At 34.9% G+C, this 27,984-nt stretch overlaps 3 protein-coding genes across 6 annotated transcripts in view; 1 reads left to right on the top strand and 2 right to left on the bottom strand.

Moving 5' to 3' along the window:
• CIRSR (corepressor of RBPJ and splicing regulator) overlaps window positions 1–210 on the bottom strand; it is a 38,235-nt gene extending 38,025 nt beyond the window's left edge. Inside the window, exon 1 of the mRNA XM_045800326.2 lies at window positions 29–210. Within this exon, the coding sequence (XP_045656282.2) occupies window positions 29–100 (72 nt within the window). The 5' untranslated portion in view covers window positions 101–210. The remainder of the gene's footprint in view (window positions 1–28) is intronic.
• SCRN3 (secernin 3) lies at window positions 196–27,938 on the top strand. Of its 4 annotated transcripts, none has more exons than XM_045800328.2 (8): window positions 196–277; window positions 2,217–2,386; window positions 4,105–4,286; window positions 5,311–5,510; window positions 8,826–9,038; window positions 19,903–20,065; window positions 21,256–21,436; window positions 25,814–27,938. In XM_045800328.2, exons 2-8 carry the CDS (start codon window positions 2,228–2,230, stop codon window positions 25,982–25,984), a joined length of 1,269 nt encoding a protein of 422 aa, XP_045656284.1. In that variant the 5' UTR covers window positions 196–277; window positions 2,217–2,227; the 3' UTR covers window positions 25,985–27,938. The 4 variants fall into 4 exon arrangements, with proteins under 4 accessions (XP_045656284.1, XP_045656283.1, XP_045656286.1 ...); XM_045800327.2 differs by lacking the exon at window positions 196–277 and adding an exon at window positions 317–404; XM_045800329.2 differs by lacking the exon at window positions 196–277 and adding an exon at window positions 331–354.
• The window catches only part of GPR155 (G protein-coupled receptor 155), a 71,823-nt gene continuing 46,218 nt past the window's right edge, over window positions 2,380–27,984 (bottom strand). Inside the window, exon 16 of the mRNA XM_087861539.1 lies at window positions 2,380–2,604. Coding sequence (XP_087717665.1) covers window positions 2,523–2,604 — 82 coding nt within the window. The 3' untranslated portion in view covers window positions 2,380–2,522. The remainder of the gene's footprint in view (window positions 2,605–27,984) is intronic.

Raw genomic sequence — 27,984 nt, forward strand, 5'->3', positions numbered from 1 at the left:
CAGAACCCTCCCCGGCTTCCCTACTTACTTTTTTGATATTGGACTTGGAGGCCGGATGAAAGTCCTTCTTGCACATGAAATTGGCGAAAGATTTCCCCATTTTAAAGCCTAAGGTGGGGAAAGCAGCCGCTGGACCCGTAAACAACGTAAACAAACACGGCCGCCTAACCGGAACTGCGCCGCCAAGGGCAGCGGGAACTTCCGCGGTCAAAGGTGACAGCTTCCGGCAACTGTCGCCTCCGCCTACCGCAGCACGCCCTTCCCCCTTCCTTTGAGGGTAGGTCCTAGGCTGGGGGAGGGGCGTGAACGGGGGAGGGACGTGCGCAGTGGACTTGCGAAGTGGGAAGCCGCGAGGTGCTGCGCGGGCGGGACAGAGGGGCTGCGGGAGGGGCCCGGGGTCTGAGGTGAGCCGGCTGCGGGCTGACTGCCGCCAGCTGGGGTGTGGAGTGTGTGCTGGGTGGGAAGGGGTGTTTGGAGTTCGAACCCTTTATTCTGTGGACTCTGACTCAAGTTACGTAGTTTTCCGCACCGATTTTCTCGTCTGCGTTGTGAAAATAGTAATTCTCGCCCAAACTGTATAGTACGTTAGTACGGATCAAAGGATGTGATGTTTCTGAAAACTCTTAGTGAACTAAAGCATATAAAATAGAATGGCAACTTCACAAGAGCGAGGATTCTATTTTGTTACCGGCTCTACGGTGTCTGGCTCAGAGAGATGTTCATAAACCTTTGTTGAATGATTAATGTGTACTAGGCTCTCGAACGTTTCCATTCTAAATGGGCTAGGTGTTTTCCTAACTAGGTGGCATGTTTCCTTAGCTTCTCGGATGACCGCAGTTAGCGCAGATCATGCAGTACAGCTTGACAGCCCTTGAGACTCCAGGGTTTTCGGTGGACGTGGCTGCTACTGCTGTTAAGGGATCCACCAACCAAGTCCTCTCTTAGAGAGGCAGTGGGTGTGATTGCAAAAATAAACCTTTTGTGAGAAGTTTACTCTTCTATCCAATAATAACTATAACAGCTTTCTTTTGCGTGTCTGATATGTTCCATGCACTATGCAAAAAGTTTTACACATTGTCTTATTAAATTCTAATAACAGCCTCCTGAGATATATACCGACGGGGCAGAAGGCTTAGATAGAGATTAAATAGCCTGCCAAGGTTAGGCAGTGGTAGAAGTAACTTTGGAACACAAAGAGAAGGCGATCCAGGACGTAAAGGTTGAAATTCTCGCAGAAAAGAACGGCAACTATGATATAACTGAGGAACTATCCATAACTGAGGAAAAGAGAAAAGTCTTAGGAGTTTCTTTCTAAAGGTGTTTCTTTCTTACTTGAGTCATTTTGTTTTTTGAATGAAACATTTATTAGATTTACATTTCGTTTTTAAATTGCAAGCGTCTGTTGTGTAAAGCCATTCTAAGGTTTGGGCATTATAAAATAAAGGAAAGCAGGAAATTCTAAAACAGTATGTCCATATTGGAAGCAAATATGTTCTACGAAAATTGAGGATTTAAGAATTTCCAAATTACAAATGAAGACACAATCTTGATATTAAATTCTACAAACAGGATTTACAAGTTATATATGTGAACTTCTTCCTGGAAATATCAACAATTTGGAATTTTATTGACATGATTTTGTATTTGTCTGATTCTGTGAGTCTTTTAAAATTTAAGTCTTCTCAGTATTATAATTTGTGTGTATTCTTCTTGTTTGAGGAAATACTGGGACTTTTCATAAGTTCAGGTGATGAGAATACAAAGATTAATAAAGCATATTCCCAGCCCTCAAGGATCTTGCTGTCCAGAAAGAGACTCGTATATGTACACAAATATGGAAACTCATATGTGTACACAGATATGGTCTTCATAGCAATAGAGTTAAGTGCAGGGGTTCCCAAATATGGAAATAGTGAAATGAAAGAAGATTCAGGGAAGACTTCAGGAGAGGAAGATCTTAGAGGATAAATTTGACCTACAGACTAGAAGGTCGTACTGGTCATTGCTATTTTCTTACTGCTTCTTGTAGTACAAGATTCATTCCCAAGTCGTTTTCTTACTGATTTTTGTAGTACAGTATAAAGTTTAAAACTTTAAGGAACACCCTTTATTAGGTATGGCAATAACATCCCTTGGTCATCAAGTAAAATTCTGTGTTTTGTATATACTAAAAATGTTTTTCTCTTTTTATTTTGCATCTTCTGTATGTTTTTTAGTTTTTTAAAAAATGGAACCTTGTTCCTGTGATACTTTTGTGGCATTGCCTCCAGCAACTGTTGGTAACAGGATTATTTTTGGAAAAAATTCAGATAGATTGTGCGATGAAGTACAGGAGGTAGTTTATTTTCCTGCTGCAGTTCATGACAACCCGAGAGAACATCTTCAGGTAGGTGAAGTACATGTTTTGCTGGCAATAGTTTTCTTTAAAAATATCATAAACAGGGGCGCCTGGGTGGCACAGCGGTTAAGCGTCTGCCTTCGGCTCAGGGCGTGATCCCGGCGTTCTGGGATCGAGCCCCACATCAGGCTCTTCCACTATGAGCCTGCTTCTTCCTCTCCCGCTCTTCCTGCTTGTGTTCCCTCTCTCGCTGGCTGTCTCTATCTCTGTCAAATAAATAAATAAAATCTTTAAAAAAAATATCATAAACAGGTTTTTTGTTTTTTAAATCATGAGCTAGCTATTTGGCAGGGACTATAGAAGTTAAAAATTCAAGGATTTCAATTTGAAAAATAATTTGAGTCAGAACTAGATTTCTGGGCTTTTATTTCAATGATTTGGAGGAAGCTGAAATAACAATAAAAATAGTTGTTAATTCTTTGATAAAATATTTGAATGTTTATCATACGCGAGCATGTCAAATAGGGCAAGGATTTAAAGCCTGCTGTCTAGACCAGTTTTGTCTTCCAGGAGCTTTGAGTCTAGTAGAGGAATAGGATGTATGTAACATAGGTAACTAACCCTGTTATAAAGTAGGGTGGTTTAAATGCTAAATTTAAGAGCGAGCAACAAGTTGTGTGACAACAGTGGAGAAAGAGCAATTAATTCAGACTAGAGATCAAGGAAGTCTTTAGCAGGAGCTGGGGTTTCAGCTCGAGTTTGATGGGCAGAAAGTATTCTGATCGGTGTAGAATAGAGAAAGTCATTCCAGTCTCTGGAAATAACAGTTTTTATCACCAAAAAAGGCTTATGGGGCCCTGTGATAATACTATCAACATGCATTTTATGCAGTCATTTGGTAGTATACACATTAATTAAAAGATCCTTTAACAATTTTTATTAAAAATCCATTCACTATGAAACTTAAAAGTAAAAGTTTCACATTATGCTTTTATTATTAAGTTATGCTTTTTTAGATTTCATTTTATTGATATTCTAATACTAAAATATATTAAATATTAGATGTTTTCTGTATATAGGCCTTTTTTCCCTTTTGCTGAGACTATTTATTGGATCCATTTCCACTTTCTCTCTTTATGTTTAAATTTCTCCTATTCTGTAAACCAGTGGTTCTTATTCTTTTCACTATGGTAGACATACCAGATGGGTGACTTCCACATGTTACATATGCTTCTATAGCAATTCTCTCGTACATAAGAGCTACCATATGGGACATATGTCACTAATTAAGAAATAATGGACATTGAGATTGAGATCCACTCCCTTTAAGTTTCAACTGAATACATCTTCCTCTACAAAATGTTTCAAGATTTCACAACTAGAAACCATCTCTCTCCTGAGCTTACGTCAGCACCTCATTTTTACTTTTCTTAATGGCCCTTATACTTTATGTTTTATTGTGTTTTCTTTAGTGTACAAGTCTTAGTTTTTGGAAAGCAAGATCTGTATCTGATTCATCTTTATAACTAATATATCTCTTAGCAGAGTCTTTGTAATAAGAGATGCTTAATAAATATTTGAATGAGTAAAAGCTTTAGGGTCAATTCTGAATATGTTTTAAGGGTAGTAACTTTATTATTGAAAATGTTAAGTTAGTTATACTTTATTTCATAGTGGGCATGTCTTCTGATTGAATTGTAAGATTCTGAAACTTGATAACTTTTTCTTTTTTGGTTTTATGGTTGTTGCTATGACTTTCTTCACAGTGTACTTATATTGAAATTGATCAAGTTCCTGAAACATATGCTGTTGTCCTTAGTCGCCCAGCTTGGTTATGGGGGGCAGAAATGGGAGCCAACGAGCATGGAGTTTGCATTGGGAATGAAGCTGTATGGGGAAGAGAAGAAGTTTGTGATGAAGAGGCACTACTGGGCATGGACCTTGTCAGGTTATTTTTTACTTATATTTTTTTCAGTATAGAACTTGTCTAAAACTCTTACAAGTTTTATTTTCCTATTTTTCCCATATTTTGGACCTTGATACTTTATAGCTTGTATTAAAATGCTTCAGAGTACAGACATACCTCATCTTATGCTTTGCCTTATTGCACTTCACAGATATTGCAGTTTTTACAAATTGAAGGTTTGTGGCAATGTTATGTCAGGCAAGTTTATCAGCACCATTTTTCCAACAGCATTTGCTCACTTCGTGTCTCTATGTCACATTTTGGTAGTTCTCACAATATTTCAAACTTTTAATTATTAGTATATTTATTATGGTGTTCTGTGATGAGTGATGATAACTTGCTGAAAGCTCAGATAACGGTTAGCATTTTTTAGCAATGAAGTCTTTTTAAATTAATTTTTAAATTAAGATATGTTATTGTTTCTTAGACATAATGCTGTTGCATACTTAGTAGACTGTAGTATAGTGTAAACATAACTTTTATATGCACTGGGGAACCAAAAAATTCATTTGACTTGCTTTTTGTGATATTCGTTTTATTCCAGTGGTCTGGAACCGAACCTGCAGTATTTCCAAAGTATGCTTATACTGGCATGTAATTTGCAGACGCTAAGATCATTAATTGGGAGAAGGGAAGGAGTTGAAAATTATGATTCATTTATGTGAATTATGTAAAGTATCTAATATATTTTATCAGACCTTAATTCTCACAGTAACGTCATGGGCTGTATATTACTATCCTCATTTTATAGATGAGATACTGAGATAAAGCAACTTGCCAATAAATTACCAAGTTGGAATTTGAACATTGATCTATGATTCCAAAGACTTTGTTTTCATGATTCCAAACTGACTTCAGAAGGAATGGCTTAGAAGTTGGATTTCAGTTTATTCGTTAACTTGAAAGAAGTTTTACTTTGAATATAAACAAAAAATCTCATGTGCATGAAATTATTTAAGAGAAATGATGGAAATTTAATTTGAAAACTTTTATATTTTTATTTTAGACTTGGCCTTGAAAGAGCTGATACAGCTGAAAAAGCCCTCAATGTCATTGTTGATCTATTAGAAAAATATGGCCAGGGTGGAAATTGTTCAGAGGGTAGGATGGTATTTAGCTATCACAATAGTTTCCTGATAGCTGATAGGAATGAAGCCTGGATTCTGGAGACTGCAGGGAAGTACTGGGCTGCAGAAAAAGTACAAGGTATGGACAACTTTTCATGATTTTTTTTAAATTTGCCTTATAATTAATAAAATAACCCCCTTAGCTGCAGCCATTGCATTTAATTGTTTCTCAAGATTTATAATCCAGTGCAATGAAGGGTTGAACTGTGGGGGAAATGAAAACATTTGAAAGAATGTTAACAGTGAAAGAGCACTACAAAGAGCTTCTCTGAAAAAAAGAAAAAGGTGGTGGTCTCCCCTTTTCATCTGATATTAATTTTATATAACCTGTATATATTTTCTGTGCAGCATTTCTTGGCTGTTTTAGTACTTTTCCACTTCTTAATAATCCTTTGCCATTTCTTCCTCTTTTAACTTTGGGCTGAACTCAGAAATTTTAATTTATTGCGTGTGGTTATGGAGGTGAGGAAAGGGGAGTGCTGCTGGGGATTGGTATCTGTCAGTTAGTGGCTGAAAAGAATATGTTGATGCAATAGTAAAGCGTAAACATTGAGTAAAATAACACAATTTTATTGTTTTAGGATGCTTTGCATTTTTTTCATGGTTTCTTTGTGACCATATATTCCTTTCATTCTTCAAATGAGGAAATCTGGAGATGCGAAGTGATTTACTTGAGGCAGTGATTGAAAGACGTAGAATTTAAATCTTTCCATCCTGACTCTCAGTTCAATATTCTTTCGTAAGAGTACAGCCTCATACTCAAGCATGATCATGTACTTTTTATGTACTTACCTCCTGGATCTCCTAGTTTTAGAGAGGAGATAATTTGCACATGTGAAAATATTAAATGGTGCATAGACGCTGTGAACATTTAGAGAAAGGAAAAGTCATTGTGGGCTGGAGAAATTCGGAAAGTCTTCCTGAAGGTAGCCTTGAGCTTTGGAGGATTTGGATGTTATTTTTCAAAATAAGTCATTGCCAGTTGTTTTGATGACATTTTATTTTATATTTTACCTGTTTTTATTTTGCCTAATACATAAAATTGAATTTAGACTGTTTTCTTATATTCTAATTGACCTGATAATACCACTAGCACTCTTTATTTTATTAAGTGTGCTAAATGCAAGAGAGAAATGAATAAATGTATTCTGTTGAGAAAGATAGCCCTACCTAGCTATTCAAAATGAATACCTTCATTGAGCGTAATTATCCAGTTGTAGATTAACTTTGCCTGCTGGTTTCTCTTCCTGTTACTAAATGAGCCCAAGAATTATATAATTAAATTTTAACGAATTATCTATTAGATGGAAAACTCCTCTTCCCTGTTTGATTCTATCATGATTTTATTCTAGCTTTTGTAGTGAGAATATCCCAAGTATGACTTTGTTAGAGTAATTTAATTGATTTCTACTTAACAAACTGTTATTCTAATTTGGTTTTAAAACATTATCAATTTTCATTTTTTATGATTTATTTCATTCATTTTGGTCTCTTTAGAACTGGTTTTTATTCTTCTGTTTTGTATTTTAGTTGAAAATTTTGTTATAACTTAGTGCCATGATATTTTTGGGAGTCTTATATTTCTGTTCTAAACTTATTTATGACTAATTTTAAAAAAGTAATTTCTACAAAAGATCAATATATAAAGAATATATAAAGAAATTTCAAAACTCAACAGTAAAAAGACAATCCAACTAGAAAAATAGGCAAAAGACAGGAAGAGACATTTCACCTAAAGGGATATACAGATGTCAAAAAAGCACATGAAATGTTCAATATCATTAGCTATTAGGGAAATGCAAACTAAAGCCACAATGAGGTATCTCTACTTATATCAGAATAGTTAAAATTTTTTAAATGATACTACTAAACACTGGTGAGAAGGTGGAGAATGGACCACTTAATCATTGCTGGTAAGAATGTGTAGCTACTCTGGAAAACAGTTTGGCAGTTTATTAATTTATTTATTATTTATTTTTTTATTTTTTAAAAGATTTTATTTATTTATTTGACAAAGAGAGAGAGACAGCCAGTGAGAGAGGGAACACAAGCAGGGGGAGTGGGAGATGAAGAGGCAGGCCCCAGCAGAGGAGCCTGATGTGGGGCTCGATCCCAGAACGCCGGGATCACGCCCTGAGCCAAAGGCAGACACTTAATTACTGAGCCACCCAGGTGCCCCAGTTTGGCAGTTTAGAAAAAAACTAAATATACAACTACCATACCACCTAGCAATTGCAATCTTGTGCATTTATCCCAGGAACTTACATTCACACAAGAGCCTTATACAAATATTTATAGCAGCTTTCTCCATGATAGCCAAAAACTAGAAACAACCCAGATGTCCTTTAACTTGTGAATGGTTAAACAAACTGATACATACTATGGAATAATACTCAGCAATAAAAAGGAATGAACAATTGATATATGTAATAACCTGGATGAATCTTTAGAGAATGATATCAAGTGAAAAAAGAAAAAAGGTTATATGCCATATGATTTTATTTGTATAATATTCTTGAAATGACAGTAATAGATATGGGTAACAGACCAGTGGTTGCCTGGGGTTAATGAGAGGTTAGTGGGGGTAGATAAGTGGGTGTGGCCATAGGAGGGCAATGTGAGTGATCTTTGTGGAGATGGAAATACTCTATATCTTGACTGTATCAACACCAATAGTTTAGCTGTGCTATTATACCATATTTTACCATTGGGGGAAACTGTGTAACGGGTACACAGGATCTCTGTATTACTTCAAACAACTGTATGTGAATCTACAATTATCTCAAAATAAAAAGTTTAAAAAGTTTAATTAAAAAAAGTAATTCATTTATCTTTTTTGGGGGGGAGGGAGAGCGCAAGTGGGGCGGGGACAGGTAGAAGGGACAGAGGGAGAGGGAGAGAGAGAATCTTAAGCAGGTTCCACACCCAGCATGAAGCCTGATGCAGGTCTCAGTCTCATGATCCCGAGAGCATGACCTGAGCTGAAATGAAGGGTCAGACACTTACCTGACCAAGCCACCCAAGCACCCCTATTTATCTTTTTGAGTATGTAATAGATGAGATGTACACAGTACAAAATTCAGAAGTCTATATTCTCATTTAAATAGTGATTAAGGGGGCGCCTGGGTGGCTCAGTCGTTAAACATCTGCCTTCGGCTCAGGTCACGATCCCAGGGTCCTGGGATTGAGCCCCGCATCAGGCTCCCTGCTCAGTGGGAAGCCTGCTTCTCCTGCTCCCACTCCCCCAGCTTGTGTTCCCTCTCTCACTCTCTCTCTCTGTCAAATAAATAAAATCTTTAAAAAAATAAATAGTGATTAAGAATCATAATCTACAAATAAATATAACATGTTAAATGTAATTTTTCTTTTCCCTTCCCCTCTTCTTTGAAAATAGAGGGAGTTCGTAATATTTCTAATCAGCTTTCTATAACAACCAAGATTGATCGGGAACATCCAGACATGAGAAACTATGCTAAGCAGAAAGGTTGGTGGGATGGTAAAAAGGAGTTTGATTTTGCGGCAACATACTCTTATCTTGACACAGCAAAGATGATGATTTCACCAGGCAGATACTGTGAAGGCTACAAGCTTCTGAATAAACACAAAGGTAATTTTATCATTGAAATAATATCAGAATGAAAAATTATATTTTGCCTGGGTATAATGTGGGTAGGATAAAATCTGGTTTTGAAGGAATTATTCTTAGTAAAGATACAGTTTTATTAAACTGATATTTTATAAACCAATTATTATAAGCTTTTTTCTCTTGAGATGAGTGAAGCGCTGTATAATTCTGAGAGGATAATAATTCTTTTTGAAGGACAAGTATATATTTGCAATCCTCAGACCCCTTTTTTCAGCTTTTACTAATAGTCTTAAACAAAATTGGGATTATTTTTCTTCTCAGAAATTATTGGAACATGGAAACATGTTTCTTTAATTTGTCTTTTGATAATACTCTTATTGGTTATTTTCTTACTGAAAAAGTTATATCTAGAACTAGTTGAGAAGACAAAGTGAGCAGATGCAAGAATTCCCTCTTCTCCTCAATTCTAGAAATATTGAGTAAAATATTTAAACATTAGGGATATATATATAGTTAGGTTTGAACACAAGAAAAGGAAATCAACAACTACCAAAAATGAAGAAAGAACCCATAGTGTTGGCAAGATTTCAGGTGTCTCTTCTTCACACAGTCCTCCTATCTGTATCAAGGAGGGGGTTCCGGACCAGATATAAGCCTTAAAGAATAATTTTAACATCCATGAGAATGTAGGTGTCTAGGTGAAGACCTATTTGGGGAGCAGGAACTGGACTACTTACCAAGATTATGAATCTGAAAAATGCAATTCTGCTCCCTTCCCAGAGTCCCAGCCTGGAATTGAGCTGTCTGTTGTCTCAGGCTCTGGGTCAGCAGAATCTCTGGTGAGAGATTGAACTCAGAGCTACAGGTATTTGGTAGGCTCATCTGGGGCTACCTGTGCTGTGCTGAGAAACAAACACTGGTTAAACCAGTAAGTCATACAGGATCTCAGCACATCTGTGTGTCTGTAGTCACTATGTGAATATTTGATATGACAGATAATCAGATTTTACTCAAATTTCCCATCCAAATGAGAAATCTGCTATAATGAATCTACATGTAACTGCCATTGAAAACATTTAAGTTATGTGGATATTGAGATAAAAGGATGTAGTTTCTACATTTACTATGGATAGTTTCTATTGTTATTCTTCAAATTCACTGATCTTTTCTTCTGTGTTATCTAATCTGTTGTTAATCTCATCTAGTGATACTACCATTTCAGATATTATGTTTTTTATCTCTATGTGTTCTGTTTGGTACTTTTTGTGTATATTTCCCATTTCTCTATTCATTACTTTCATGTTTTTCTTCGATGAGCATATTCAGCATATACCTGTTTTATAATAGCTGTTTTAGCCTCATTGTCTGCTAACTCCATTATCTCTGCAATTTCTGGATCTGTTTCTGTTGATCTGCTTTTCTTCTGGTTTGGGGTCAAATTTTCCTGCTCATTCATGTGTCTGGTAATTTTTGATTGGATAGTAGACATTGTAGATTTTATTTGTTGCATGCTGGATTTTGTTTTATTCCTTTAAAGTTGGAGTTTGTATTAGTTAAGTAACCTGTGGAACAGTATCATTTCTCTTAGGCCTGTTTTTAAGCTTTTCTAGGATAGCTCTAGAGTAGCCTTTATTCTAGGACTAGTTAGGGACGTGATCATTCTGGATATTGTGATCATTATGCCTTTACTAATTTTTTTGTATTGTTGTATATATTACTGAGAGAGGAGTGTGAAAATATCCAATTTTATTTATGGAATTGTGTGTTTTTGCTTTGTATTTTGAAATTCTGTTGTTAAGTACATACACATTTATAATTGTTATGTCTTCCTGGTGAATTGGTCCTTTTACCTTTATGAAACATTTCTCATGGTAGTGTTCATTTTTTTGAAGTCAATTTTAGCCCAGCCTTCTCCTTACTGTTTACATGACATATACTTACCTATCATTTGCTTTCAAACTATCAGTATTCAGACTATCAGTGCATTTCTTATAAAAAGCATATAGTTTGGTCTTTTCTTTTTAAAAACCATTGTGATAAGTTCTGCCTTTTAATTAGAATCTATACTTCACTGGAAATTTTATCATTGAAAAACACAATACCAAAGTAAAACATTAACTCAGTAGGCTCAATAGCAGAATGGAGATGACAGAGGAAAGAGTCAGTGGACATGAAGACAGATCAGTAGAAATTGTCTAATCTGAACAATAGAGGTTGAAGCAAGCAAACAAAAAGAACAGGGTCTTAGGGACTGTGGAATAGTACTGAAAATTCATGTCATTAGAGTCTCAGAAGGAGAGAATGGTGTGATGCAGAAAAGTCTTTGAATAATGGCTGAAACCTTGTCAAAACGCAAAAGACTTAAACTTACAGATTCAGGAGAGTTAGCAAATCTCAAACAAGATAAACTCAAATCCATGCCTAAATGTACAAACCACCAGAAACTGAAGACAAAGACAAAAATCTTGAAAGCAGCTAAAGAAAAAACTAATTACATATAGGTAAAAATGATTTCTGAGAGTTTATCATTTTAAACCATAGGGGCCTAAAGGCAATGAAACAACATTTTTAAAATTCTAAGAAAAAAGACCTGTGAAACCAGAATTCTATATTCAGCCAAAATATTCTTCAGGAATGAAGGAGAAATAAAAATATTCTGATATGTAAGAAAACTAAGAGACTTTGTTGCCAATAGTCTGCTCTAAAAGAAATTTTAAAGGAAGTTTTTTAGATAGAAAGGAAATGATACCACAGCGAAATGTGGAACTTTAACAGTGAAGGAAGAGCCACAGAAATGATAAATGTCTGGGTAAATATAATACTGTGTTTCTCCTTTTAAGACTTTAAAAATATGTCTGACAGTTATAAGCCAACATTACATATCCTATAATACACAGAATAACCACAGTATAAAGAGGGGAGTACATGGAGACCTGTATGGTGGTAAGATTTCTACATTCTCCTTGAAATTTTAAAATATTAATTCTAGTAAGTGGAAAAGTTAAGTATGTATATTGTAATCCTAGAGCAACTTTTTAAAAAGCTATATAATAAGATATAGAAAAAAAAAGTTGAACAGAGAAATTAAAATAGAATACTAAGAAAATATTCAAAAATAAGGCAAGAAAGGGGAAATGGAGGAACAAAAAACCAGAAGGATCAGACAGAAAACAAACAATATAATGTAGACTTGAATTCCAACATATCTATAAGTATTAATGTTCTAAGCACACCAATTAAAAGTCAGAGCACGTGAGAGTGAATTTAAAAAACAAAACAAAACAAGACTCAGCTATTGCTATATATGAGTAACTAACTTGAGGTGAAAAGTAGAAGGATGGGAGAACATATATCTTGTAAACACTCATCAAAAGACAGTTGGGTTGGTTATGTAAATATTAGATGAGTTAGACTTTAGAGCAGGATGAATTACCAGGGAAAAGAGGGATACTACATAATCAAAAAAAGGTCATTTTAATGGGATTATTATGTCTCCATGGTAAATATATATATGCATCTAACAACAAAGCTTCCAAATACATGAAGCAAGAACTGATAGAACTGAAAGGAGAAATAGGCAATTTCACAATTATAATTGGAGACTTCAGTACTTCTCTCTTAGTTATCAGAAGAACTACTGGACAGGAAATCTGCAAGAATATAAAAAAAACTGAACAGTACCATCAACCACTGGATCTAATTCATTATTTATAGGATACTCCACCCAAGAGTGTAATACACATTCTTTTCAAGTGCACGTCAAACATACACCAAGGTTGTCCATATCCTGGGTCATAAAACAAATCTTACCAAATTTAAAAGCAACATAACAAAGTATGGTCTCTGGTGATAATGAAATTAAATTTGAAATCAATTATAGGGGGATATCTAGAAAGTCCCCAATACTTGGAAATGACACATTTTGAATCTGTGGGTCAAAAAGAAGTCTCGAGGGAAATTAGAAAATATTTTGAGTGAAATGACGTGAAAATGGATATACCAAAATTGTGGGATGCAGCAGAAGTAGTGCTTACAGGGAAATTTGTAGCATTTAATACTTCTGGTTGATAATGAGAAAGGTCTCAACTCAACAATATAAACTTAAACTTTCACCTCAAGAAACAAAACAAAACAAAACAAACCAACCAAAAACGAACAAATATCCCAATCAAGGAAAAAGATGGAAATAATAAAGATAAAAGCAGAAATCAATAAAATTGAAATGAAAACAATGGAGAAAATTGATCAAACTAAAACCTGGTTCTTTGAAAAGATCAATAAAATTGATACACCCTAGACAGTTTGACAAAGAAAAAAAGGAAGACAACACAAGTTATATGTCAGGTAAAGAAATATCATTATCGACCCCACCATCATTGGGAGGATAACAGGGAAATACTACAAACTTTGAGGAAATGAACTAATTCCTTGAAAGCCACAAGCCACCAAAACTCACCTAAAAAGGAATAACTCTTGAGAGTTCTACACAGTTTAACTGGTTGTACTCAACCTTTAAACTCTACTGATGGGCAGCTCAAATTTCAGCTCCGTTCTTTTATCTTTAGCTGTGCAGCTGGCGGTCTGCCGATTCACAAAACAGATGGAAATTTGGGCAGGGTGTTTTGGGGTTTTTGTTTTGTTTTGTTTTGTTTTTGCACATAATTTGGGGGTTTTTCTCTCTAACTCTGTCTTTTATGGGATTCCTCTTTTACTTTCTAGTATCTGTGGTTGACCTCTAGTTCTTCAGGCCATAAAGCCCAAGGTTTTCTGTAAATACTTGCACAATATTGCACAGCACTGACTGAGGCCTTCCCTTAGGCTAAAGCCAAGACAAAAATAGGAAATTTGTCCTGTGCTTCATCCCATCTTCCAAATGTCCCCCCTCCAGAATTTTCATGCTTTTGTTCACTGTAAAAAACCTTCAGGTGGTCTGTATTTTGTCCCAAGTTTATGTTATCTAAGGGAGGGTGGGTCTGATAGGAGCTTACTTTTAGCTTAATTGAAAGCAGAACTCCTTCCCATGTCATTTAATATATATTTTATTTATAGAAATATAGTCACATGATTCAAAATCCACAGGCACACAGGATGTATACAATGAAGTTATTTCCTTCTATCCCGTCCCTAGATATTAATTTCTTTTTTCACAGGTAATCCCTTATATATTCTTCCAGAGATAATATATGTTTAATGAAACAAATATGTATATGTAATTTTTTCTTTTTTTTACAGAAATGGTAGTATACCATACACATTTTTCTGCATATAACTTTTCTTTAGTTAGCAATATATAATGTAGATAATTCTATCTTAATATATTCAGAATTTTCTTATATTTTAACAGATGCATAGTTTTCTATAATTTTGATATCTTATTTTCATATGGTTGTATTTTAATTATTATATAGTAAAGACTAGTTGTATGAATCATACTTTTGTTAACAAATTTCCCATTATTTAGGTTGTTTTTAGTTTTTCATTATTGCAAATTATGTAATAAGCTTTATAGCTTATTTATATTCCCACCCATGATTATTTTCCTAGAATATGTTTCTAGAAGTAGGAGGTAGGGTCAAAGCATATATGCATATTTTAAGGCTTTTGAAAAACATTGCCAAAATGACCACCAGAAAAGTTGCATCAATTTAAATTTCCATCAGCAATATTTGAGTGCCATTCTAATATATTTATCAATATAGGATATTATTTTGGTCAACCTTGATAAATTTTGTAGCAGAAATGGCATGTTATTATTTTAAAATAGAAATCTCTTACTAGTGAGATTAGACATGTTCTTATGTGTCTAATTGTTCTTATAATAATTCTTATGTTTGTTGAAAAATTATAATTTTTAAATTGCCTGTTTATTAATATATCTTCTTCCATTTTTATATTTGGTTACTACCAACTCTTAAAAAAACTTGTAGTTTATCTTTGTCCCTTTGCTTCCAGATAGCTCCAGAAAAGTAACTTCTATTTAGAAGATTATTGGGTGGCAGTTAACTACTAAATGGGTGATTCCATTAATATTTCAAAATATGTAACTAATATATTCTCCTTCACTTGAAGGATAAAATGGTTCTGTAAACCAATCAGAAAGCAACTACTCAGACATAGATCAGTGATTGATATTTGCTTCTTAGGTATTCATTAAGCACATTAGTAATCTGTTAATTATTTGGTAGGACAGAAAAAAGTTTGTGACAATATTTTTAGAATGCCATAATGTCATTGTTTTCAAAATATTTAGCATTTTATATTTTGCTCTCCAGAAGAGTGTCTTATCATTTGAAAGGTTTTTAATAAGGTTTCTTAATGTTAGTTTGTCATTTTATAAATTGATTATTTAAACTGTCTTTTTTTTTTTCATGTGGATGGGTATGTAGAAAATGCTAAAATGTGTTATTCTAAGGATTTTTAGACTTACTATTATTGTAAAAGTAGAGACTGAGTAGCACTTGCAGTACAATTACCATTTATTAAAAGCTATTGGGGTGGACACTGTGCTAAATGATTGCACTGTCTTCTCTCAGGAACTATGTGAAGTAGGTATTATCTTCATTTCACAAATGAGGAAACTGCTCTTCATTTATCTCCTCCATGAAACCGAAAAAAATGGACTCTCTTATTTGAGCTTATATTTCTCTCAGCACCTCATTCAGTGTCTTGCACTAGTATGTTGTATGTGTTTAATACGTATTTTTTGATTAAGTTAACAAAGTATTGTTAGTTGAATTAAATTGTAACTTACAGATAATTTAACAAAGATCACTGTTGTGTACTTTTTTCTGGCATTAAACGTAGAGGCTCAGGACATAATTTAGCAAGTATTCCTAAAAAAGTGAAGAATAACAACACATAATTAAGGTGGAGAGGAAAATGTCAAGAAAAGAAAGAAAAAATAGAGGTAATTATAAATAAATTAACCAATGTATCATAATAATTAATTCTGTTATATTTAACTACAAAATAGCTTGATTATACATAGATTTAAAATGCATACGTGATTATAGCAAGAGTTGCATCTGACACGAAACTTGTTTTTCTCCTCAAGTAGAAAGTACAGTTCATCCAGCTTTCTGTGCTTTGCCAAAAGAATAAATGTCTTTCCAATACTTTCATAGAAAATTGTCTAGTAGTACATTATAGTTAATTTTTCCTATGATTTTTCTAGATGGAAGAGCCTACCTTTCTTCTTTCCAGCTACCTGATAGCTATTAACTGTGCTGCATGTATATCCAAATTGTATCTATATTCACTCATGTATTTTAAATAACTAGTTTAAATTGCAGTGAAATTGCACCCTGTGTTTTGCATTCATTTTACTGAACCCTGCTACTGCAGTCTCAGTACTTATTCAATGCTTGCTAGTGGATTACTTACAGCTATCCTACTCAAGTGATCATGTAAATCCTTCCTTCATTTTGAGAATTGTAGGTTTTGAATACAGAAAACATTTTCATAATACCTGTATTATTGCAGTGTTATGGTTCTGACACTGTTTTCATTAAAACTTGCCATTTATAGGAATTTAGATTTGAATCATTTTAAAATCTCACTAGGTGCGGAAGCTATGTGTCTGATAGATAGGTGTGGATGGTAGGCTTTTGCTTTATTGTTTAGTTTTAATGTTAAGGGCTGTTTTCAAATACACCCTCTTTTTTTCTTCCTGCATTTGCTCAAAATTAACAGAAAGATTCGTTCTTATAACAAGTTATCTATAAATTATTTTTCTTGAATTTGAAGTCATAGCTACCCTAAGGAGAAATGGAAAATTTGCCATTAACGTGAAACAGTTGGTAACGTATATGATTGACTGAAGGTGTAACATTAAATTATTTTATATGGAAGTCAATTTTATTTTAATTTAAAATGTCACAGAATCACATTTTGAGCACAGACTTGCTGTAAGGTTTTCCTTTTAATTATTCCCATGTATCGTGGGAATGGGGAAAGGATTCTTGTTTCTCATGCTCTCTTTGTCTTTGTGAGTTATTTCATTTTTTATTTCTTTACTGTCATTGTAATAGGGTATTAGGAGAGAGGAAACAAATACCTGTGGTCAACCAACTGTGTTAAATGAAAGTTATTTGTTTCTTTGGAACTAATTTTAATGCATTAGTTAAACATTTCCAATATAAAGTATCTGAAAATATCTAATGGCAGGAACTATATGTTTTATGTATTTTTTAACTCTACTTTTTACAGTATGGGTCTATCATGTTCGTTACTATTACTGAAAAATTGATACTACTTGAGGGTAAAAAGGGACTGATGGGCGGCTTAATAGTGGAGCGGTTAAAAGCACTAACCTGGACTTCTGCTTCTGGTTATCAAGGAGTAACTACTATTAGACTAACCTCCCCCCAAGAATAACTATAAAAGCTGGAGAAATAAAAGCCACTGTTTGAAGGTATAGGTGAACACCCGAAACAGTTAGGACCTGAGGGCCTAGATCCAAGAGATTGAGAAAAGATTAGCTACGCTTTGAGAAGTGCCTGACCTTCTACGTCACAATTTCTCCTTAAAACAAGTTTTGACTTCTAAGCAGCACAAATGTAGGATGAGACATTGAGAAATCAAGACAAAAGTAGTTGCTAAGAGCCTAAGAAACTAAGTAGAGATTTGGGAATCTCACAAGGCCTTAGGAACAAAACTTAGATCTAATAGTGAACCAGGAAGAGGCCTGGGAAACACCCAGGCTTTCAGTTGAGACCCCAGAAAAGCTACAATAGGGAATATACCAGTCTCAACTGGATCAATAGGTAATCTACTTATATTCTGTCCGTTTGCCAGAAGAAAATTAAATCCTCTGTTGAGGAAAACATCATGAAGAGCTTCTACAGACTTTCATCCATAGTGTCCAACATTCAATAAAAAAATTATCAGACATGCCAAGGAATAAGACTAAATGACTGAAAACCGAGAGAGAGGAGACAGTAGAAAGTGACTCACTGGTATTCACAAACTAGCCTCATCAGACAGAGACTTAAATTAGTAGGTTTTGGGCGCTTGGGTGGCTCAGTCGGTTAAGCATCTGCCTTCAACTCAGGCCATGGTCTCAAGGTCCTGGGATCAAGTCCCAAGTCAGGCTGCCTGCTCAGCGGGGAGTCTGCTTCTCCCTTTCCCTCTGCCCCTCCACTCGTGCTCTCACTTTCTCAAATAAATAATTTTAAAAAATTATCTTTATGATTATGTTGCAGTAAAATTATATTCTCTTACCACTTTTTTGGAAAAATTACACTTGATTTATTCTTCTAAGAATTAGTATATTAAAATTCTAACCTAAATTTTGTTAACTATAAGCTTATGTACATTTATTTTTGTAATATTATTTCATTTTAAAGACCTGATCAATCCTTTTCCTCCACTATTTACCATGAAATTTTTATTCTTTTTTAAACGTGCTACTTTATATGGCTATTTTCTAGGATCATTTTCTTTTGATAATGAGAATTTCTTGTTTTATTCAGAGGAAGGCTTTTAAATCTATTCTGAACTCTTCAGGAAAGATCTTTTTTTGAATTGTTAACAGTGGTCACCCCAACTGAAATTGGACCGGGGACTTTCACTTCTTTACATTCACAGAGCTACATATCTATGTCAAAGTGAATCAGTATCTATCTGTCTGTCTGTTTCTCTGTCTCTCCATTTCCTAGGACAGCGTGTGGCATTTAGTAGATGCTCAATAAGTATGTGTTGAATGAATGAGAACTAAACAGAGAAAAATCCATTCTTGTCTTTAGAGAATTTATAATCTAATGGCAGAGATAGGACCAAAATATACAAAAGATCAGGAATGCTTATAGGAAAGAAAAGCTTATTTCAATTAAGCTTAATGGTAAGTTTTAATTTGAGGGAGTTTTAATTTTAATTTGATTCAGAGGGAATTGAGAGTCAAATTTTTGGGAAGAGAATTATGACATGTTAGAAGAAGGTATTTGGGCTACTTTTGGAGGACTGTGTTGTGTAGGAGTAAGATTATTCATCTTGTCATGAGGTAGTTATTTCCTGAACCACATCTTTGACTATGGATATGTATAGCAAGGAGCAGAGCTGTCTGAAGGCATGATAGGCTTTTTAAATTTTTTGGTGGAAATGCCTTGCAAATACATTCTGAATTCTGAGGCTCTCTGTAACCATGGCCATGTTGTGTTTACTAAAGAGATAAAATAGATTTTTTTCTATTTTTCTAAAATAAAAAACTCCTTAAAATATCAAACTTCACATATGAAAAGAGAAAACAAAATATAATGCCGTCTATTTTCATCACACACAATGGACTTTTAAGTTGTTTAAGTAGTCCAGCAGAATTACGTTCATTAAAATTCCATTAACCAATAATGTGTTTGGTCTCCTTCATTCCCACTCTGGTTACAATTCACACTTTCAGATAAGGGTATTAATGTCAGGTACAGAAATTATTACAGGAAAAGGAATATGTTATTTTATAAAGAACATCTTGTATAATATTGGAAACCAAGCACAATGTTCTCTTAATATTTGGTTCCCAGAATAGATAGACTCAGATAGTAGTTACTGATATTGTCAGTTCATTGCTAACTAAACACACCTTAAAAAGTTTTGTTAAGGGCAACAAAACTGAGTGTATATTGCATTTTTTTCTTTCTTAGTAAGTTACAATTTTACCTGATATAATGGTTTTGAGACTTTGTATTTTATATTTTCTAAAATCTTCCTTATAACAGTAGAATGAGACTAATCTAATAGTTATGATACAAACTTTGTTTATAGTCAATCTCTAATTTATACCTAGACCATTATCTCATTTTATATATTATCAATAGAGAAAGCAGTTCATATTTACAGTATGTCAATCTACAAATTCATATGTATTTGATGATTTTTAAAATGATTTCCCTAGGAAATATAACTTTTGAAACAATGATGGAAATTCTCCGAGATAAACCAAGTGGCATTAATATGGAGGGAGAATTCCTGACCACTGCAAGCATGGTTTCTATTTTACCTCAAGACTCCAGCATTCCTTGCATTCACTTCTTCACAGGGACTCCTGATCCTGAGAGGTAAAGTCATAAAATATTTTAAATCAGCAAGTGGTCAGGGAGTAGGGTAGTCATTAGTCTGTTGGTGATTTTGCCAGGCTAAATTTTTCTCTTTTTTTTTCTTTTTTTTTTTTTTTAAGATTTTATTTATTTATTTGACAGAGAGAGAGACAGCCAGCGAGAGAGGGAACACAAGCAGGGGGAGTGGGAGAGGAAGAAGCAGGCTCCCAGCAGAGGAGCCTGATGCGGGGCTCGATCCCAGGACCCTGGGATCAGGCCCTGAGCCAAAGGCAGACGCTTAACGACTGCGCCACCCAGGTGCCCCAGGCTAAATTTTTCTTAACACAAATATGATATTAATTTTTGGATGCATTTTCTGTTCAGGGTGTAGTCTGCCATTTCCATATGTATATAACTGCCATAACTATTCTCATTTTTATAGGACAAAATGTTAATAGTGTCTTGTATGCAGTTATCCCTACTCTCTTTCCCCAAATATATTTAAATTTGTCAAGAAGAAAAAAGTAGATGGTTTTCTTTTGCAGATTCAGTATTGCATTATTAGATGATTAACAACAGTAAAAAGATTAAATGATGTAGTCGTGTCAGATTTAGATGGTTACTTATCTATTCATATCTAGAAAATACATGCATATAAAATTTAAACTGTCAGTAGTTGAAGCTGTATCTAAAGCAGGATTTGTATAGACTATCTTTAGTCATTAGTGTCTCTCATAGAACTTAATGTACATTACATTTTGAAGTGATCTTATATTCACTATCTCCTACGGTTACGCTCTTTCATGTTATTAAAGATATTTTCAAGAAGATGGAGTGAGACTCATGAATACCTTATTAATACTGCTGCTGATTTTCATTCCAAATCCTAAACCTCAGTCTGTAACACTGAGGATTGATCTTACCCTTGGGCTGTGGAGTTTGCAGTAGAAAATGATGAACTGTAACTCCACTTGGCACTGTTTCTGTGCCAGGCCCTTTGTTAGGTTCACGGAGGGCTAAATAAAGTGTGCTCCAGCCCCAGAGGAGAGCTCAGTGTACCAGGAAAGACAGACATGGGTATAAGTAGTATGACAGGAACAATTAGGATGTAGCAAATTAATAGAAGCTAGAGGGAATCTTAAAAGATTTAGAATAATGCTGAATATTTTTATATCCCCACAAGCCAATTTAATGAAGACTTTTTCTTCTAGATCCGTTTTTAAGCCTTTCATATTTGTACCAAATATTTCACAACTATTGGATACCAGTTCACCAACATTTGAACTTGAAGATCCAGTTAAAAAGAAGCCACGTTTTCAGTTTAAGCCTGACAGAAGACACCCGCTCTACCAAAAACATCAACAGGCATTGGAAGTAATAGATAAAAAGGAGGTATGATTAAATTATATTCTGTTTTACCATTAAGAATAGTTTCAGGGGCGCCTGGGTGGCACAGCGGTTAAGCGTCTGCCTTCGGCTCAGGGCGTGATCCCGGCGTTCTGGGATCGAGCCCCTCATCGGGCTCCTCTGCTATGAGCCTGCTTCTTCCTCTCCCACTCCCCCTGCTTGTGTTCCCTCTCTCGCTGGCTGTCTCTCTGTCAAATAAATAAATAAAATCTTTAAAAAAAAAGAGAATAGTCTCCAGTATGGTTCAGTCCACATTTTGAACTTCGGAATTTCAGCTTTCTTTCCTTCCTTCATCTAAAAACAGGTTTAAAAATAGTTTAGATGCTTAGATTATAGTAGAGCTGTAACCAAAGGTTAAAAATAATGGTTAAGAATGCATTGTGAGGGCGCCTGGATGGCACAGTCAGTTAGGCATCTGCCTTTGGCTCAGGTCATGATCCCAGGGTGCTGGGATCGAGTCCCGTATCAGGCTGTCTGCTCAGCGGGGAGCCTGCTTCTCCCTCTCCTCATCTCCTCCTATCTGCCCTGCTCATGGGGCTCTTTCTCTCTTAAATACATAAATAAATTAATAAAATCTTAAAAAAAAAAACAAAAAGGAATGCACTGTGAATCTCTTAGGGAAATTGAGTCTATTAAATGTAGTAACAGTACCTAACGTTTACTGAGCACTTACTATTCACCAGCACCATGGTAGCATCACACCGAATATTTTATTCAATCTTCACACTCTTTATGAGTAGCTCCTATTATTATTTCCGTTTTTATGAGTAGCTCCTATTATTATGTCCATTCTACTGATAAGGAACCTGAGACTTAGGGAGCTTAAGCAGCTCGCTTCGTTTATATCTCACACCAAAAATGACAAAGCTAGGGCAGTTAACATAGTCTCTTACATAAGGTTCTTAATCATACAGCCTTAGATTAATTTTAATGGAAAGTACTTAACACCCCTTAGACTTAGAATAATAATAATGATTTGGAGTTTTAAAAAAATGATAAATGCTTGTGATTTTTAAATGTAAGCATTATAGAAGATTAACATATCATCCAAAATCTCATCTCAAGAAGTAAGTAGATATATTTTGGGGGGACAGATAGATACATACATAGATTGACAGTTTTATAATATCTATACTTCTTAGCCCTCTTGCCCTCTTCCCTCTCTGCCCCAGAGATAAAATAGACTAGAAGGAAATGGAGGGGCTACCTAAAGGTGTTTGATAGAACCTCACCTCATTTCCCTCAACGAAGGAAAAACTTGGTCATCTTATACGTTTTCTCACCTGTTTATACCAGCTGCTGATTTCTATTGCCTGTAATTCCTTTTACTTCATCAAGGTATCAACATTTACATTCTTTCTACATAAAATGAATTAAATTAATTGTCCTCCAAGTAATTATTTATTTACGTTTGTCTGTAGTATGTTTGCACAGTTGCCATTCCCCTGCCTGCTTTGCTTATGCTTAAAGCAGAGAGTTCTCTCTAGACCTATTTGCTGTGAATTCTTGACACTATTCTTGCTTTATTTTGGGCTACTTTGTTTTCACTTAAAACTTAAGAGTGTAAGGGCACCTGGGTGGCACAGTCAGTTCAGCGTCTGACTCTTGGTTTCAGCTCAGGTCGTGATCTCTGGGTCATCATATTGAGCCTGACATGGAGCCCAGCATCGTACAGAGTCTGCTTAAGACTCTCTCTTCCTCTCCTTCTGCCTGTCCCCTCCTTCCAATAAATCTTAACACACACACACACACACACACACACACACACACACACACACAACCTAGAGCGTAAACACTTTTTGTAGCCTGATGGCATGGAGTGAGAGGCAAGCAATTTGTTCTAGGAGCCCATTAAATGTGATGAGAGCCCAATCCACTGGCCATGGTGTCAGACACTGCGTGGGCTTGGCTTACCCTCCAGGCTCAGCACAGCCCTGTGAAGAATGATGAGCCCTTTGGTTCTTCTTGCCTTTGCTCAAGTTCCTCAGTGATATGTTTCAAGACTGTCTTCTCTGGGGTATTTTCCCTCATTCCTCCCTGAGGAGCCCGCACCCTGCACTAATAGCTTGCTATAATTCTCAAGAGTTGTCAGCTTTCTTTTCTCTCAATATTCCTTCTGGAAGTTTGGTTTTGTAGACTTATTATTAAATATTTGTTTAATTAAATTGCTGATTGACATCTTTCTAATAATACTGAAATTAAAATTTTAAAGCTGTTGTTACTATTTTAGGCTTTATTTAATAGGCATTAAATGTTGATTGACAACAGAAAGCAGTGGAAAGACAATAGAATTTGAGGGAAGAAATGTCAAAGGTTCTAGTCTACTTTTTTAAAAATTTAAGTATAGTTGACACACAGTGTTAACATTAGTTTCAGGGGTACAATATAGTGATTGGACAACCCTATACATTATATTTTGCTCACCCCAAGTGTAGCTGCCGTCTGTCACCATATGCTATTACAGTACCATTAACTGTATTCCTTATGTGCCTTTTATCCCCTGACTTATTCATTTCGTAACTGGACATCTGTATCTCCCTCTTCTCTTCACTCATTTTGCTCACCCCTCACCCCCCTCTCCTCTGACAACCATTCAGTCTGTTTGCTCTGTATTTATGGGTTTATTTTTGCTTTTTGTTTGTTTATTCGTTTTATTTTTTAGATTCCACATCTAAGTGAAATCATATGGTATTTGTCTTTCTCTGGTTCTAATCTACTTTCATGTCTTGGAGCGAGTCAATGCTACTGACTTTTAATTTACATTTTTCTAAAGATTTTATTTATTTGAGAGAGAGAGAATGAGAGAGCGCGTGCACAGCATGAGCAGTGGGGCAGGGCAGAGAGAGAGGGAGAAGCAGGCTCCCCGCTGAGCAGGGAGCCCAACTCCAGGCTCATCCCAGGACCCTGAGATCATGACCTGAGCTGAAGGCAGCTGCTTAACTGGCTGAGCCACCCAGGCATCCCCTTAATTTACATTTCTTGATTACTAATGAGGTTAAAAATCTCAGAAGTTTATTGGCCATTAGTATTTCCTCTTAAATGACTTGCCTCTTCTTTTCCTTAGTCTATTTTTCAGTTGTTTCTTGGCTGTTTTTGTCTTTTGCCTCAAAGAGGCAAAAATATGTGAATTCTGAGTCTTTGTTATATTGCAAAATTTCCATCTCAGTTTATTGTTAAACTTTTTTTTTTTTAAGATTTTATTTTTATTTATTTGCCAGAGGGAGAAGCAGGCAGAGGGAGAAGCAGGCTCCCTGCTGAGCAAGGAGCATGGTATGGGACTCAATCCCAGCACCCTGGGATCATGACCTGAGCCAAAGGCAAACGCTTAGCCCGCTGAGCCACCCAGGCATTCCTATTATCAAACTTTTTTGTCAGACAAAAAAAGTTTTAAGTTTAGTCAATTACATTTGTTAATCTTTTCCTTTAAGGCATCTTGATTTTATGCTTCAAAAGGCCAGCCTCACCTCAAAATAAATATAACTTCAGTATTTTCTTCCAGTATATATGTGTGTGTTTGAAAAAAATATTTAATTTGTCTGAAATTTATTTTTGTGTATGTTATGAAGTAGGGATTCTAACTTTGTTTTCTAAGAGCTAATTATTCCTCTACCATTTATAGACAAAATACATTTTTCCCACTGATATGTAATGTAGCATTTCTTCAGAAAAAGTTGATACAATTTGATTTTAAAATGCACATTAAGGTTAAGAATCTTTGTTTTGTGGAGTTCTGCTCTGTAATTTTTAAAAATTATGCTCATTTTTTAATAACTTTCTTCTTATATACTTTTTCTCTCAGTAGCTACCCTATAACTGGTTATGGTAATCATCAGTAACTTAAAAATTGCTTCATTCTGTAAAAGTCATGACCGTTTCCCCCCCCTTCTTGAAACAGAGAGCTATCATAGGGAGGAATCATAAAGAAAATGTCTTTTCTTTTAGTTGTCCTTTCCCTTGAATACTGCTGTTTTTCCTTTGTTTAATCTGATACTGATTTTAAATATAGAAGATCCAACTTCATAAAAATATCTTAGCATCAATTTTCAGCAACCTTCCCCATACACAGTATCATAATTTCAATGGTCCTGTTATTTTTTAGGTTTCTTGCTTATAGACTAATCCTATACAATTATTCTTTTCTATTAAAAATACCTAATACATTGGGGTTAATCTGTTAATCCAATCTAGAACAATGATTTTTCCTAAAGAATTTAATTCCTTCTAAATCTAAAGAATAAGAGTAGGGAAACCAACCTAGAAGTGGAAACCAGAATGAACAAATCTTGTTTGTAGAGGTGAATTGGAATTTGGCTAGACTTGTACGTGTGTGTGTTTATTTATTTTTATTTTTTAATTGTTCAGGAAAAAGCCAAAACCTTGTTGGACAACATGAGAAAACTGGAGAAAGAACTATTCAAAGAGATGGAATCAATTCTTCAAAACAAGCATCTTGACGTGGATAAAATTGTTAATCTCTTTCCTCAGTGTGCAAAAGATGAAATTAGAATTTATAAGTCAAACATTAGTCCTTAGTGGTCAGATAAATTGTCAGCAATCTTCTTCAGAGTCAGAACCTATCACCTTGGTAAATGATATAACCTAGTTTGAGCAGATTTCATTATTCTTTAATAGCATTTATGTTAATGACCTATTAGAACTACCTATAGCCTTGCTGAAATATTGAGAAAGAAAATAACATTGGAATTAGGCACATATTTCATGGGATAGCCAGGAGGTATTTCAGGTATTTACTTGTGTGTTTGTTTGTTTTAGCCCTGATACCTTTTTAAAAATTATAATAATTAAATATTCAATTCTGTATAAAGCATAAAGAGTTAAAATAATGCATAGATTTATGTTTATTATAGTTATGTATTGTCCTCAAATAATTTTCTCATTTGCAGCAAGAAAGAAAATTTTTCTTTAGTAATGGAAAATATTGTTTCTCAAGTAATGAGTTTTTTCTCATTAGGGAAACAAAATATTCATTACACATTGTCTTATTATAGTGTATTAATTCTACAAATACACTTTTATTAAACTCAAACATGCTTTTTGTCAAGACTTGGCTGACCGGTGAGCTTTTAGCTCTATCAAGCAGTTTTTCAGCTATGCACCTTTAAAGGCTTTTAATATTTTTAGAAGAGCTTGTCTGGGGATTAGGAAATGGGATAAGGGAACCAAGACCTTAGGAGATACTGTTTCTGTGTCTCAAACCTTTCTCAAATTTTATTTCTGTTCACTCAGTGAAAACAGCAACAGGAGTGAGATAGTGGCAATGAAATAGGATTGTTAGTGTATTATGAACATTAAGAACATTATAGTGTATAGTGTATTATGAACATTATAAATGAGTAATATCTACCCAAAGTTTATAAAACTTTGTTAAAGTGACATAGAGATTACCTAGTAAGACTCAAAGTTGCAAATGTAAACAAAAGAAAAATCCAACTCAAAATAACACTATTTATTGGTTTCTAGGAATATCTATTTTAGGTATTTTTTTTAAATAAATTTCTTGCATTATAACCCTTTTTTTTTTTTAAAGATTTTATTTATTTATTCAACAGAGATAGAGACAGCCAGCGAGAGAGGGAACACAATCAGGGGGAGTAGGAGAGGAAGAAGCAGGCTCATAGCGGAGGAGCCTGATGTGGGGCTCGATCCCATAACGCCAGGATCACGCCCTGAGCCGAAGGCAGACGCTTAACCGCTATGCCACCCAGGCGCCCCTAGGTATTTGATTATATTATCATATTTATTTGTTGCCATCATTGTAATTAGGATTATTACTAAAGTAGTGGATCATTATATTTAAAGAGTGCCCAGGAAATTTTTTTTTAAAGTTCTCTCATAACAACCATAATCTGCCTGATTTTGCTCTTGGCTAATACAGGGATGCCATTACAAAAGAAAAGAATTTTAGATTTAGAGCAAAACTGAGCAGAAAGTATAGAGTTCCCACATACCTGCTGTCCCACCTCCAACTTCCCCCTCTATCAGCATCCCACACTAGAATGGTACATTCGCTATAACTGATGAACCTATATTGACATACCATTATCCCCCAAATCCATAGTCTACATTAGGGTACATATGGGTTTGGACAAAGGTATAATGATACGTATTAATGATCATAGTATCATACAGAGTAGATTCACTCCTCCGTCATCTGTGCTCCACCTGTTCATCTCTCCCTCCCCCAATCCCTGACAACTACTTATCTTTTTTACTGTCTGCATAGTTTCGCCTTTCCTAGAATATTATATAGTTGGAATCATACTGTATATAGCCTTTTCAGATTTGCTCTTTAACTTAGCTGCATTTAAGTTTCCTCCATGTCTTTTCATGGCTTGAGAGCTTATTTCTATTTCGTGCTGAATAATATTACATTGTCTGGATATCTTGGTTGCTGATATCTACTACTGAAGGACATCTTAGTTGCTTCCACGTTTTACCAATTACGAATAAAGCTGCTATAAACATATGGGTGCCGGTTTTTGTGTAGACCTAAGTTTTCAGGTTTTTTGGGT

This window comes from Ursus americanus, chromosome 1, assembly GCF_024610735.1.
Source record: "Ursus americanus isolate L20-20 chromosome 1, mUrsAme1.1.p, whole genome shotgun sequence".
NCBI classification, from domain to species: domain Eukaryota; kingdom Metazoa; phylum Chordata; class Mammalia; order Carnivora; family Ursidae; genus Ursus; species Ursus americanus.

What these genes read in the sequence shown, in the direction of transcription:
- SCRN3 (XM_045800328.2), top strand. Translation starts at nt 2,228, where the DNA reads ATGGAACCTTGTTCCTGTGATACTTTTGTGGCATTGCCTCCAGCAACT. An exon ending in GCTTCTGAATAAACACAAAG is followed by an intron (nt 9,039 to 19,902) that starts GTAATTTTATCA and finishes TGATTTCCCTAG; the next exon opens with GAAATATAACTTTTGAAACA. An exon ending in AAGTAATAGATAAAAAGGAG is followed by an intron (nt 21,437 to 25,813) that starts GTATGATTAAAT and finishes TTAATTGTTCAG; the next exon opens with GAAAAAGCCAAAACCTTGTT.